The 12,900-nt window shown below is 31.1% G+C and overlaps 3 protein-coding genes across 8 annotated transcripts; 1 reads left to right on the top strand and 2 right to left on the bottom strand.

The window, feature by feature from the left end:
* Positions 1 to 26: 26 nt before the first annotated feature.
* LOC108745036 (cytoplasmic protein NCK1) lies at positions 27 to 5,629 on the bottom strand. Of its 5 annotated transcripts, none has more exons than XM_018481067.2 (8): positions 5,539 to 5,629; positions 5,258 to 5,387; positions 4,715 to 4,876; positions 3,984 to 4,204; positions 3,398 to 3,614; positions 3,105 to 3,330; positions 2,426 to 2,711; positions 27 to 2,186 (listed from the first exon to the last, which is right to left on the bottom strand). In XM_018481067.2, exons 3-8 carry the CDS (start codon positions 4,827 to 4,829, stop codon positions 1,983 to 1,985), a joined length of 1,269 nt encoding a protein of 422 aa, XP_018336569.1. In that variant the 5' UTR covers positions 4,830 to 4,876; positions 5,258 to 5,387; positions 5,539 to 5,629; the 3' UTR covers positions 27 to 1,982. The 5 variants fall into 5 exon arrangements, with proteins under 5 accessions (XP_018336569.1, XP_018336571.1, XP_018336570.1 ...); XM_018481069.2 differs by having other exon boundaries at positions 3,398 to 3,608; XM_018481068.2 differs by having other exon boundaries at positions 4,715 to 4,871.
* Positions 5,630 to 5,704: 75 nt separating this feature from the next.
* Positions 5,705 to 9,253, top strand: LOC108745035 (importin subunit alpha-3). Its single transcript, XM_018481066.2, has 7 exons — positions 5,705 to 5,961; positions 6,465 to 6,825; positions 6,910 to 7,247; positions 7,444 to 7,632; positions 7,820 to 7,961; positions 8,118 to 8,479; positions 8,548 to 9,253. The coding sequence occupies exons 1-7, from the start codon at positions 5,896 to 5,898 to the stop codon at positions 8,641 to 8,643; spliced, it is 1,554 nt and encodes a 517-aa protein (XP_018336568.1). The 5' UTR covers positions 5,705 to 5,895; the 3' UTR covers positions 8,644 to 9,253.
* On the bottom strand, positions 7,262 to 12,840 carry LOC108745033 (uncharacterized protein DDB_G0283697-like). Of its 2 annotated transcripts, XR_001939043.1 has the most exons (6): positions 12,730 to 12,840; positions 11,429 to 11,503; positions 11,179 to 11,370; positions 9,511 to 11,102; positions 9,369 to 9,438; positions 7,262 to 7,278 (listed from the first exon to the last, which is right to left on the bottom strand). XR_001939043.1 is itself a non-coding variant. In XM_018481064.2 (5 exons), the coding sequence occupies exons 1-5, from the start codon at positions 12,742 to 12,744 to the stop codon at positions 9,432 to 9,434; spliced, it is 1,881 nt and encodes a 626-aa protein (XP_018336566.1). In that variant the 5' UTR covers positions 12,745 to 12,840; the 3' UTR covers positions 9,345 to 9,431. The 2 variants fall into 2 exon arrangements, 1 of the variants encoding a protein (XP_018336566.1); XM_018481064.2 differs by lacking the exon at positions 7,262 to 7,278 and having other exon boundaries at positions 9,345 to 9,438.
* Positions 12,841 to 12,900: the final 60 nt, after the last annotated feature.

Below are 12,900 nucleotides of genomic sequence, written 5' to 3'. Positions count from 1 at the left end.
TAAAGCTTTTTTTTTTTTCGTTAAAAGAAATAGGACCGCTCTCAAATATAAATAATATTTCAAAAAGTAATTAATTACATAATATTAATTACAGATAAAAACATTGTTTCTTGAATATGGCATTAAGAGAGCTCGACTATTTACACAATATTCAAATATTTTTTTTCGAAATTGGTAATTTTCTTTAGTTGGAATTACTACTTTAAACTATCGGTTACACATTAAAAATTACACTAGGATTTAATGTTAATATAAATAATAGCTATTCATATATGAAATGCCCTAAATAAAAAAAGGAAGAAATGTTGCGGTTTTCATATTTGTACCGTTTAAAATTCAGAGTACCACCAAATATGTAAATTTAAAAGGTGTTTAATGCAAAACTGAAGTGCAGTGGAGGTCTCTGGAAAGGCGAAGCTAAAATGGCAGCTTATTTAGCATTGTAAAAAAAATTTTTACAAGATGTGCAAAGTAGCCACACTACCCCGTCAACACATATATTCAAACAGATTACACTTTTCATAACTCTAATATTTATGTATGTTGAAATTTAACTTGATAGAACACATAAAAAAAGTAATATCAAGTGTAGCCACCGGTATTCGTTGATTGAAGATTTTAACTATAAAACGTATTACGATTTCTTTTACTACTTGTGTGTGTATGAACTTTGCACATACTTTGCAATATACTATGTAGTTCGTATCACAACATATTACACTCTTCGATTATGTAAAAAACGAAATGTATGTACAGCAATGCTATAAACAAGTTGTAGCAAATAAATAATATTCCTTTCTGTTTTAGTGGCAAATTTACTAATACAAAATAATATTCCTGCATTAACCACTTCAACCTTGTCACACGTTTTATAAAACTTTCGATCATCAGTATAAAATTCTTTCGTTCAACAATTTCCTTTAGAAAAATCTAACGTCGCTTACACAAACGCACTTAATATTCTTAATAAGTATTGATTTCCTACCTTTTACATGAAAAATCTAAATCACAAAACATACCATATAAAACCGGAAAATCGATTAAAAAACGCAATTAGGATGTTATTAAATTAACCATTACACTTTAGAATATCATCTAATAAAGTATATTAGACGCAAATAATAAAAACTAGAACAATTCTACGAGTACGAATGAGTTACTAAATGAACTACCAGGAGATGTGTGTAGATGTAGATGATAAATAAACTGTAAAAAATATTACATACATTACACATTCCGTGCTTAGAAAAATATAATATGTATGAGTGATTATGACGGTAAAGTATATGGAATTGGACGTTAAACTTAAAGACTTTGACCAGATAATTGATAATAGGTTATGCGCTGTTTTCTTTACAGTAGCACTCTAAGAAGGACGAATTGATCAGATTTCATATAAAATAGAAATATGAAACAACTCAAAATATCCAGTGTTTAAAATAATAATAAAAAATTGACCTATTCGGGAATCACGGATTAAATTTTTAACCATTAGATTCTCTTAATTATTCATTGTAAATTCTTACGAATTAAAAACGTAGCCTAAATCACTCTTGACAACCTCTTCTTCATCGTTTGTTGCATACTTATTATTTGTGAACTGGTAAAAATATTTCCAGTAAATAATAAACTTTTAATTTGAATACTTTGAGCAACTGTATGTTACTTTGTAATTTAGTAAAAAAAGATGTCTGAACGAAAAATATCTCTCCCTTCTGTATATTTATCTGTAAAATAACTTCGAGATCCAACTCATCCTCCTACTTCTTCCCTGGCTTAACTAAAGCTTATATTATGGTCATTCTATGTACGACATCTCTTTTTCAGTACAGAGTCAATTCAAACCACACGCCGAATAAAAAATCCTTATCGATTAACATCACAAAAATACAATAAGAAAAAACCAGCAGCAGTAGCAGCTCATAACCTACGACACCGAGATAATGCTATCGTCGTCGAAGACGATCCCGCGTACCGGATGTTTAACTTGGTTTCGGCAACGGACGCACCAAGTACAGCTTCTCGCCTTGTTTGTTCGTATAAATCGGCGCCCTTTGGTAGTGATCGACTAGCTGATCGAGAGTGTGGAACTTTCGCTGACCAATGCAATAAAGCGCGCCCTCCACATGAACACGGAAGTGCTTGTTGCGACCAGGTGCTTTCAACGACACGGAATAGTCTCCGACCTATCGGAATCATATTTCACATTTAACATAATTAACAAACCAAAATAAAAATTTCTTAACTAGCTGCAGTTGTTTAGAAAACTATTATAATCTCACATTATATTTGCCCAAAAATTAATTTACTTGAAGGTTTTTGAAGAACGAAATATCAATTTTTCTAATTGCAATATCAAATGTTTCCTTTTAATTGTAAGAGTAGACACTTTGGTTTGAAATCAAAAATAAACTTGACTACTTACGTTAGTTTCACTGTCTCGAATCAAAAAGTCCCCATCGTGACCGTGTTGATTCAATAAGTTATCGCACTGATTCCTTGTGATACTACCGTAGTACCAAGGTTTGCCAACCAAATGGGGTCGATCATTCAGCATCCCATCTTGCTGTTGCTGCTGCTGTTGCCTGTCCACATGTTCCATACGTTCCTGCCTACGTTCCTGATAAGGCTGTGTCAAGTATTCCGACAACTCTTGAAGATAGTTTCGTGGGACCAGACCGATCTGACCTTGTGCGTTTCGAGCTTTGTACCTGAAACAATTTTTTTTTTTATAACACATTAATAAAATTTTCTCATAGTTTACTTTTCATAAATAGAAACATTTTTGAATTTTATTTGTATGAATTTGAATGCTCTATTACGGCACCTATTTATAGAGTTAGGGCAAGGATTATTACGTGTAGTTACTCTCCAAAAACTTAAATGAAAATTAAGATATTTTCAATTAAAAGCAATCAGAAAAAGGTGAAATGTTCTTTATTATTATGTAATTCCACCGACGTTTCGCCTTCCAATCTAAGGCTTTTTTAAGACTGTAATGTATTTGTTATAAATAGAAGATGTTAGCCTATATTAACTAGTTCCTAGGGGTACTATACTTACTAGATTAAATGAAAATTCTTCTATTTATATGTTTAACTTACCATTCTGGATCAGAAGGTGGCCTATCTAAAATCTCTAATCTATCTCCTTTTTCAAACGACAATTCTTGATCGTTCGTTGATGAGAACGAGTAGAGGGCTACAACAATGTCCAACACATTCTCCGCCATCGCATATGTGTGAAGGGTGTCATCTCCATCACCCTCTTCTTGAGTATAGTTCGAAGGAAACCATCCGACTGCGTTACCACTTTGACCTCGCCACCATCCTATTAAATTTTAGAAAGCATAATGATGTTTAGAAACTCATTATAAAAAATAAAAAAAACAACTTACCATCGTTACTCTTCTCTAAAATCAATATCCTAGAACCTTTGACTAATGATAGTTCGTCTGACTGCTGTGCTTGGTAATTATATTTAACTACAGCCACACCAATAGCTTCAGATGGATCAGCAGGAAGTCTACGGGCTACATTAGGAGATTCAACGCTCCGAGAAGGGGAGTTATTTGAAGGTAGAGTTTTAGAACCAGAACCCTTTTTCACCTGGACCAGTAGTAAAATAATACAAAAACATTTGGTTCAGGAAAATATTAATTGCCAAAAACATTCCTTTAAGAATTTTTTTATGATTACTGTTACTGTTTAAATTTTTTAATGGCAATGCAAAAAATATCGGGTAATAACATTAATTAACAAAACAACATTTTCTCTAATACTATTGTACTGATTATACAAAACAACAAAAATAACTTCAACATCTGTTTGCTCAAAAAAAAAAAAAACAAATATGACAATTACTAGTGATGGAATAATGAATTAGTTTTATTATCATACATCTTTCAAAAACTTTTTTGTACTTTATAAATGAAAGAGGAATTGAATACTAGTTCAGTATTACCAAAGTACCTATAAACCAACCTTTTTCTTAATACTATCAAAAAGCGACGGCTTCTCCTTTTTGACATAATTGCTGGGCACATATCCTGATTGGTTTCGCGAATTTTGTACCCGCCACCAATGTTTTGAGTCGTCCAGCAATAAGTACCTTTCGTTTTTTCGTAAATCTAACTCCTGTGCACCTTGAGCAGCATAGTCGTACTTTGCAACAACATAACAAACATCTTCTTGGCTTGTTTTGCCTAAAAGGAGATGATTATTTTACTTTTAGTTTATCTAATAAAAGAGACATAAAGTGCATTAGTTAGAAGGTGTGCTATTAAAAATATTAAACAAATAATTGCATTAGATAATAATTTAATCATTCAATGGTTTAATCATGCAAAATTAATCTTTTACATATATGTATCATAAAATCAATCATTGTGTTTACTTTTTAGATATGAATTGCAACAGCTGCTTGTAGTTACTTGCTTTTCAAAAACTTGACCACAAAATGTGGTATCTATTGCAAATAATAAAGTTTTTTAGGTTTTTTAATTTAAAAAAGGATTCAAGGCCTTGTTTGTATACAAAACCAGATATGTAGCACTTGTGTAAATTTAACCAACTAAAAGAATGAGGATTTCAAAACCTGACACTAATACTTCATGATTATGAAATGATATCAAAAATACTTCCCAAGAACAAAAAATAAAAAGCACAATAACAAAAAAAAACACTGCAACAAGAATTCTAACAAAAAGTCCTACCATATCTCATATTGGGATTTGCCATATGATGAGGTGGAGGCCTAACAGCGTAGTTACTCTTGGATTGCCAGGCAGGAGGTTCAGGAGTTCCACGCATTGATCTGGTCTCCAACATGACCACAAGCACAAATATTTTGTTCTAGCCAATATTCATGCTCTACTCTACAAAACACAATGTCAGTCGTTACTTAAATGGAAATGTCTTTGAAAATCATGCAAAATTGAAACAAAAAAAATACTATGCAATGAAATCTATTTTACTGCTTATTTGAAATGCAAAGGGTGTTTGCATTTACAAGAGAAAGTCAATTGACTAAAGAAAGTTACTGTATGTAAACACACAGGCAACAAATTGTAATACTAAATTAAAATCAGAAAATAAGTGATTCACCTTGAGATGATTAAAATTTACATAATTATGCAACTGTAAACCTTTTATAAGGGCTAATATTTTTTTCAAGTTTTTTTAAAGGGGGGGCGGCAACCATTGTTTTGTGACATTCAAAAATATACACATAAAAGGAAATTTACAGATTTACTTACCAATTTTTAGACTAGACATATTTTTCTAGGAAACATTAGTACTATCACAATAAAACATTAATCTGTAGATAAAGTCTCCCACCCTCGATGAAACTGACAGCCATCATGTCAGAAGGAAAGCCTAGGGACCCTAGGGCAGTATTTACAAGCATTGGTTACAATTTTGTCAAATAAACTGCGGAAAATTTAAAATATGATCTACAATGACTGATAATAAATCATACGCATATCATTTTTATTATTAAAATGAAAAGTTTTTGTAACTTAAGAGACAGTTTTACCTAACAAACGTATTCTTGAAGTTATTTATAGCCTTAATTATATTTTCTAGCCTTATGAAATTTCCCGATTCAAAATTTTACTCAATGCAACCTTGTACAATTTATCCCCTAAACAGTGCACAAACCAAACGAAAGTTGAAAAAACTGTTTTTTGTCATTAATAATAGCAGGAGCACGATTCTGCCGTGATTGTGTGACGACTACTTATTTTTTTGACGTACAATTTTATTTATCAAAGAAGTCCAAAGATTTGTTGATGCTTATGATATCGTAATGTACCTTTTTTAATTTATTTGTTCTCGTAGTGTTTTTCGCAAAACCGGCATTTTCTAGCAAGTGGATAAGCACTTGTCAACAATGGCGTCAGAACCACATTATAAGAATCGAATGCAAGTTTTTAAAAACAAAGGAAAAGACCAAGATGTAAGTGAGATTGTTTTATAACTCTACTATTCTCTCACTATATGACCATTACCAGCTATCTTTCAAAAGCACCCATGTAATTTCACTGGGATGTGTTGACACCACATGTCAAATAATTATAATTTAGTACACTTATTAAAAGAGTAAATGCAGTATAAGTATAGAAACCCTGTTATTTCATCAAGTGTTGAGAATATCTTATGACTTACCATTGTTATGTTGCCTAACACTTCTGCTAAAGAAGTTTCGATTTTGTGACTTTCTATATTGCTTTAGCAGCTAAAGTATTTACAGTTGCATTTGTAGTGTCTTCCATTAGAATTCTTTCTAAATTAAGGGTTTCATATTATGTCTTTACAGTTCAAGTATTGTGTTATAGCTGCTATGGTGTGAGGACTCTCCTATAACCTTAGTTTCTAAAATGCTACCTTTGGTTAAAGCATTTATTCATTATAAGAATTTCCCATTTTATTTAGATTTAATTGAGTATACTTTAAATCTAGGAAATGCGAAGAAGAAGAAATGAGCAGACAGTAGAACTTAGGAAAAATAAAAGAGAAGAGACTTTGCAAAAAAGGCGGAATGTTCCAATAACTGACTCAACAGATGAAGATGAAGTAGATAGATCTTTCTCAAATATCAACCTGGTGCAGTTAGTTCAACAAGCTGCTCAAACTACCAATCCTGCATCACAATTAGTAGCAGTACAAACTGCAAGAAAGTTATTGTCTTCTGACAGGAACCCTCCTATAGATGCTCTTATAGCTAGTGGAATCTTGCCAATTCTAATTAATTGTCTTGAATGTTATGATAGTCCGTCATTACAATTTGAAGCAGCCTGGGCATTGACAAACATTGCTTCAGGTAATGAATATTGTTAAATGTGATGACAAATAATTTGAATTTATTGATTAAAAACATTATTAAAATCGTTTTCTGTAATTCTAGGTACTTCAGTTCAAACAAATAAAGTTGTTGAAGCTGGTGCAGTACCACTTTTCCTTAAGTTGCTCAACTCACCCCAACAAAATGTGTGTGAACAGGCAGTTTGGGCTCTGGGAAACATAATTGGTGATGGACCTCATCTAAGAGATTATGTAGTAGAATTGGGAGTTGTTAATCCACTTCTGTCTTTCATTAAACCTGATATTCCAATTTCTTTCTTGAGGAATGTCACGTGGGTGATTGTCAACTTGTGCCGTAACAAGGACCCGCCTCCTCCCACACCCACTATCAAAGAAATCCTGCCAGCATTGAGTGTTCTTATCCATCACACTGACACCAACGTAAGTAAACGTTTTTTTGAGTTCTCAATTTCTAAAAAAAAAATGTAATTGTATTCCTCATGTTATAACCATTCCAAAAGCATTTTAAATATAACATCAATTTTAAAAGTGAAGACAAATTTATAGAGATCTAAAAGAAATGATCGATAATTAACATTCAATTTCTGTATTTAATGTACATGCTTATTTGCTTCAGATATTAGTAGATACAGTTTGGGCGCTGAGTTATCTAACTGACGGTGGCAACGAGCAGATCCAAATGGTTATAGATAGTGGTGTTGTGCCGAAATTGGTCCCCCTACTTAGTCATTCGGAAGCCAAAGTGCAAACTGCAGCTCTAAGGGCTGTCGGTAATATTGTCACCGGTACCGATGAGCAAACGCAGGTAATGGTTCTTATTGAAATTTAATTATTTAAAAATTAAAGAGACGAATTCAACTTAGTTACATATCTTTTTAATTTATTTAGAGGCATGTTGAGGACAAATAATTTTAATCCATTACAGGCATAATCAGGGTTTAATTTATCTTTACTAAACTGAATACAAGAGCAGTATTGAAATTATTTTTCAGGTTGTTTTAAATTGCGACGCGTTATCGCACTTCCCTGAACTTCTCACCCATTCAATGGACAAAATATGCAAAGAAGCTGTATGGTTCTTGTCCAATATAACTGCAGGAAACCAGTCCCAAGTACAAGCTGTTATTGACGCTGGTAATTAAAAAATATTTTCTATCAATTTCATTGTAAACATGTTCACATTTCTTTTTAACACTTTATACATGAAATGTTCTGTTTTCAAAGAAATGTTCACTATTTTTAGTATCGCTACTGGTTTCAATGAAATATAATTAATTTAATTTATTCCAGGCCTTTTGCCAAAAATAATTCGTAACTTAATAAAAGGAGATTTCCAAACACAGAAAGAGGCAGCGTGGGCAATTAGCAATCTTACGATTGGGGGCAACAAGGATCAAGTTGCTTGCTTAATCAAGGAAGGTGTTATCCCGCCGTTCTGCGACCTTTTGACGTGTAAAGACGCGCAAGTAGTTCAAGTTGTTCTCGATGGCATTAATAACATGCTTAAAATGGCCGGGTCTCAAGTGGAACACCTGGCCAATATGATTGAGGAGTGCGGTGGACTAGACAAAATAGAGGCTCTCCAGAATCACGACAACGTTGAAATATACAAATTAGCTTATGAAATTATTGAGCAGTACTTCAGTGCAGAGGTTAGTTCTTTTTGCATTGTTAATTTCACCTTTGTAATTCTTCTTTTCCTTTGACGATTTGTTTTTAGACTGAAGATGATCCAAACTTAGCACCACAAGCGGGAGATGCAGGATTTCACTTCGATCCTAGTACGAACGTTCCCAGTGAAGGTTTCAAATTTTGATGGCCTTCCAATGGACCGTTTAATCGAACGATGAAACAGCTGCTTTCGTAATTATAAATACAATTTTAACTACTGTGGTACACTCATTTTAGGTTGAAACAATTTATTATTATTATTATTATTAGAGTAAGATTTCCTTTTTAACTTTTGTTTTTAATTTGACGCTAGAACCGAATCTTCGGCAACACAGAAAACGTCCAATTAAATCATTCAAGTATAAATTTTTTGTTTTTATTTTGAAAACGAATGTTAACAAAATTCGATTTTGTTGTTGTTATTGTTATTCGAAATTTTATAGTGAACGATCGAACTTGGAGTAATTAATGATTAATTATGATCGAACGTAAAGTGAGTGTACAATGATCTGATCGCGACTGTGATGTTTATCGTACCGTAACGAAACGGTAAAAAAAATAGGAAAATACTTAAAAAAGATGTTCACATGGTGAACGAGTTGATTAAGATAAAAAAAGTCGTGCTCAGATCCAAGTGAAATCATCTAAACGAAATGCTTCAGAACCATTCTTTTGGAACCTTTATTCTAACATTATTACGGACCTGTTTTTATAATTATGATAATATTTTAATTTATACCGTAGACATTCGATATAGTGATGTACCATAAACGCATGGTAAATAAATTAAATTTTTGTTCATATAAATAATATGTAATAAATAACATTTTCAAAGAAAACTTTTTTTCTTTATTATCATTTCTCGTCTACCTATTATATTCCAACATCATTTTCAGTTTGAGAATGAAACCAGTCTAAACAGTCGAAGTTTCTTTAATTCCTTCAAAGAAAGAAATAATTATATTTACAGTAAGTTTATATAATAAATAATCAAAATAAATTCTTTTAGTACCTTTTAGAAAAATTACTACTCATATCTCTACTGGATCTCTGAATATTGTTAACGTTAGCTTTGATTCTACTTTCAACACTAGCAGAATTAGCAGATTTCAGTAATTCTTTATGAAGAAACTCGGGGTTATATTCATCAGGTATTTTGGACTGATTGGATTCACTTTCCCTATGAATCCTTACTGCTTCAGCTCTTTCTTTGTCCCTCCAAGCAGCATTGGCCATCATTTCTTTTATTCGTTTTTCTCTTTCTTCACGTGATAATTCTTTACATTTAGGCCTTCCAGAACGTTTATCAGAAGATTCCCTTAATTCTGGCGACTTTATGGAAGTACTTTTTTGTTCATTAAAATGTTTTATCTTTGTAGTAGATTTTAGCCTTTTACCATCGCCACTTATTAAACCATAATTGCGTTTTTTATTTTTCGAATCTGAATCAGAATTTGAATCTGATGACTGATAACTTTGTTTAGATGACTTTAGTTCAGGATATCCTTTTGATGAACTATCACTGTACTTTCGTGAATTGTATGGATTTTCAGGGTACATTCGTGTGTCTTTTTTGTTAGAAGATTTAACCCTAGTGGTGTTATCCTTTTTGGTTTCTAAATCTTTATCTGATAGTAGTCTTTTCCTTTTCTCATTTTGGTCATTATCACTAGAGCTTTCCCTTCCTTTATTCTGGCCTTTCTTTCCATGACTGGATTCACTTTTTCTTTTGGATCTGTTATTTTCATTTTTATCAGAATTCTTATAATAATGCCTTGAACTATCTTTATATGACATATTTTCCTTAAACAAACTAGAATAATTCTTAATTAAAGGTGAATTTGGATTTGTATTTTTGTGGTTTTTATTAAAATTTATATTTTGTCTGTGTTCTGAAACCTTACTAGTAGTTTGCTCTTCTTTTCCTTTAGTTATTTCTTTGGGCCTCTGTGTATGATTACTCTTAGCTTGCTTTTTGAAATTACTTTCTTCTGAATCTGAGGAACTGCTAGATAAATCACTTTTGTGCTTTTTAGTGGATTTGTTTTTAATCCTGTCTTTCTTTTCACTGTCACTGTCATTTTCATATCTTTTATGTTGCCTTTTGTTTTTCTTTTTATCTTTTTTTTTGTTTTTCTTTCTTTTTTTTGTATCTACAGCATCATTTTCTTCCTTATCACTAATGCTATCTGATTCACTGTCTGTAATTTTACCTGCCAAAATGTCTTGCATATCTTCATCAGACAATTTTGATTTGAATGCATTAAATTTGTGCATTAATATAGTATCAAGAATGCTATCTTCTTCAGATTTTACTTTTTTTTTACTCTTAAGCTTCAACTCTAAAGACAGTTTTGTAGGAAACCTTTTTAATAACTTCAGTTTTTCAACTAGTTTAGAATCGATGTCGCTATCAGAATCACTACTGGCATGTTTTTTCTTAGATTTCTTTTTCTTATCTTTTTTCAGATTTTTCTTAGCCACTAGTGCTTCTTGCAATTTTTTTAGTTGCACAGGGTTATTCAAGAATTGTCTTCTACATTCTTCCTCCCTCTTTTTAATAGCTATTAATGGATCTTCCTGTAGCTTATTTTGAATGTCGACCTTTTGAAATTAATTATTAATACATAATCAGTACAAATACACAAACTATTTACATTCAGTTAACAAGTTTACTTACTTGTTCAGCTAATAATTGTTGTTTCTTATAGTCTCTTATGGAAGGAGGGATGCATTCGTGTTCTACATGATTCTTAGGTTGTTGAGCTAAACCAAGTTGTTTTTGTTTTTCTTCTTCATTAAGTTGTTCTAGTGTTTTATCTACTGCTCTACCCAAAAGATATTCTTCACGATCGACTGTTGCATTTGGACCCTAAAAAGATTAAAGTTAAAATAAGTAACAAGAATGTAATTTAAAATATTACACTTACTTTGTACATCCATTCCAGCTTCACATCATCTTTAGATTGAGAAAACATGGCTTCTAATTTGACGATGATATTTAACTGAACGTAATAGATTCAATATATATTACTTAATTGTCCACTTAATTAAAATTAGTATAAAATAAAATATGTACCATCAACTTGAATGTTTACAACGTCATATGTCAAAACACGTATGTTTGATTAATGTAAACAGTTCTGATTAAATTCAATTTGATAATAATAGTGTGATAATTATATTTAAAACATTAGTATGATATTAAGTAAATTTACTAAAGTCTACTTGAAAATTTACATTTATGCGATTTAGGCCAAACAATTGACCAAATTCAGAGCCTCATACAAAATTTAAGGTTAAAATCGGTTGAAATCAAATTAAAAAAACATAATAGGACAAATGACAGAAAAGCTATGTTGCGTTTCCTATAATCGTCACTTGACCTAAGTATTATTTTTTAAAGTCATCTTGAAATAGAATCTAAATTCTCATATAAATAATGTTGAATAATTTAATTCAATTTCATTTTTTTTTTTCAAAATATCATTATAATTATATATTTTTAAACTTCTTTTACTAATCATGAGCTGTAATGAATTAGTAAAAGAAAGTTTCATAAGAAAGTGAAAGCAATTTCTCTAAAGGAAAAAAGAAATTAAGGTATAAGTACCTATACTTGCTCCTTAGAAGAATTAAATACAAATAATGATTCATTGAAAAATAATACATTTGTTAGTTGATTTACAAAAAAGTATGATCTCATTGTTTGTCTGTCATACACACCTAATTAGGTAAAAAATAATGTTTGGTACATTGCAGAAATTATCCTGATCGATATTAAAACAGTTAATTTGTTGTTCATTTTATTTCTGTTTGCCTTTTTTATATGAATTAATTTTGTATATGAATATAAAAATATTTGTGTTACTTTTTTATTTATTTATTATTAAAATAAATGTATAACTTCTCGCAGTGCCGTAGTAACAGGAGAGTAAAAAGGATAATTTATTCTTAGTGTGGGGTATTATTTGATTTATCAACAATTGAAAATGCTTTGAAATATACATAATGAAAACTATTACAATTTTTAAAAGTATTACTGTACGTCTTGCTGTTTCATTAATTTCATAAATAAATCTACTATTTATTAACAACCGTCTTAATAAAGCAATAAAATAAACCGTAACACCTAATATTGTTGTTGAATTCTATTTCCGGAATTTGCACTTTTAATTCCAATAATTCTAAAATTACTTTTTTTACATTTGCATAACAGCTAATAGCCCACCTGTATATGATTCATTTTCTTTTACGAGTCGCTCTTGGTCACTATTCAAACAACTTATTACAGGTACAAAAATAATACACACTGCTGCCTCGCGACCGTTTCTTAAAAGAAAGCGCAAAGTATGTTTAATAAAAGTTAAATATTAGCTAATTTTTATGATAATAAAATACT

This window comes from Agrilus planipennis, unplaced genomic scaffold (genome assembly GCF_000699045.2).
Source record: "Agrilus planipennis isolate EAB-ADULT unplaced genomic scaffold, Apla_2.0 scaffold39, whole genome shotgun sequence".
Lineage (NCBI taxonomy): Eukaryota > Metazoa > Arthropoda > Insecta > Coleoptera > Buprestidae > Agrilus > Agrilus planipennis.
This window is presented reverse-complemented; position numbering and strand designations above follow the sequence as displayed.

Bases quoted from the DNA above. Each gene is read 5' to 3' on its own strand.
- LOC108745036 (XM_018481067.2), bottom strand. From the start codon at position 4,829: ATGTTGGAGACCAGATCAATGCGTGGAACTCCTGAACCTCCTGCCTGG. The intron at 3,331-3,397 runs GTAAGTTGTTTT...AAAATTTAATAG, and splicing joins TTTAGAGAAGAGTAACGATG to GATGGTGGCGAGGTCAAAGT. The intron at 2,187-2,425 runs GTAAGTAGTCAA...TGATTCCGATAG, and splicing joins TTCGAGACAGTGAAACTAAC to GTCGGAGACTATTCCGTGTC.
- LOC108745033 (XM_018481064.2), bottom strand. The intron at 11,371-11,428 runs GTAAGTGTAATA...TAATCTTTTTAG, and splicing joins AGCTGGAATGGATGTACAAA to GGTCCAAATGCAACAGTCGA. The intron at 11,103-11,178 runs GTAAGTAAACTT...TAATTTCAAAAG, and splicing joins AACAATTATTAGCTGAACAA to GTCGACATTCAAAATAAGCT.
- LOC108745035 (XM_018481066.2), top strand. From the start codon at position 5,896: ATGGCGTCAGAACCACATTATAAGAATCGAATGCAAGTTTTTAAAAAC. The intron at 6,826-6,909 runs GTAATGAATATT...CTGTAATTCTAG, and splicing joins ATTGACAAACATTGCTTCAG to GTACTTCAGTTCAAACAAAT. The intron at 8,480-8,547 runs GTTAGTTCTTTT...ATTTGTTTTTAG, and splicing joins AGCAGTACTTCAGTGCAGAG to ACTGAAGATGATCCAAACTT.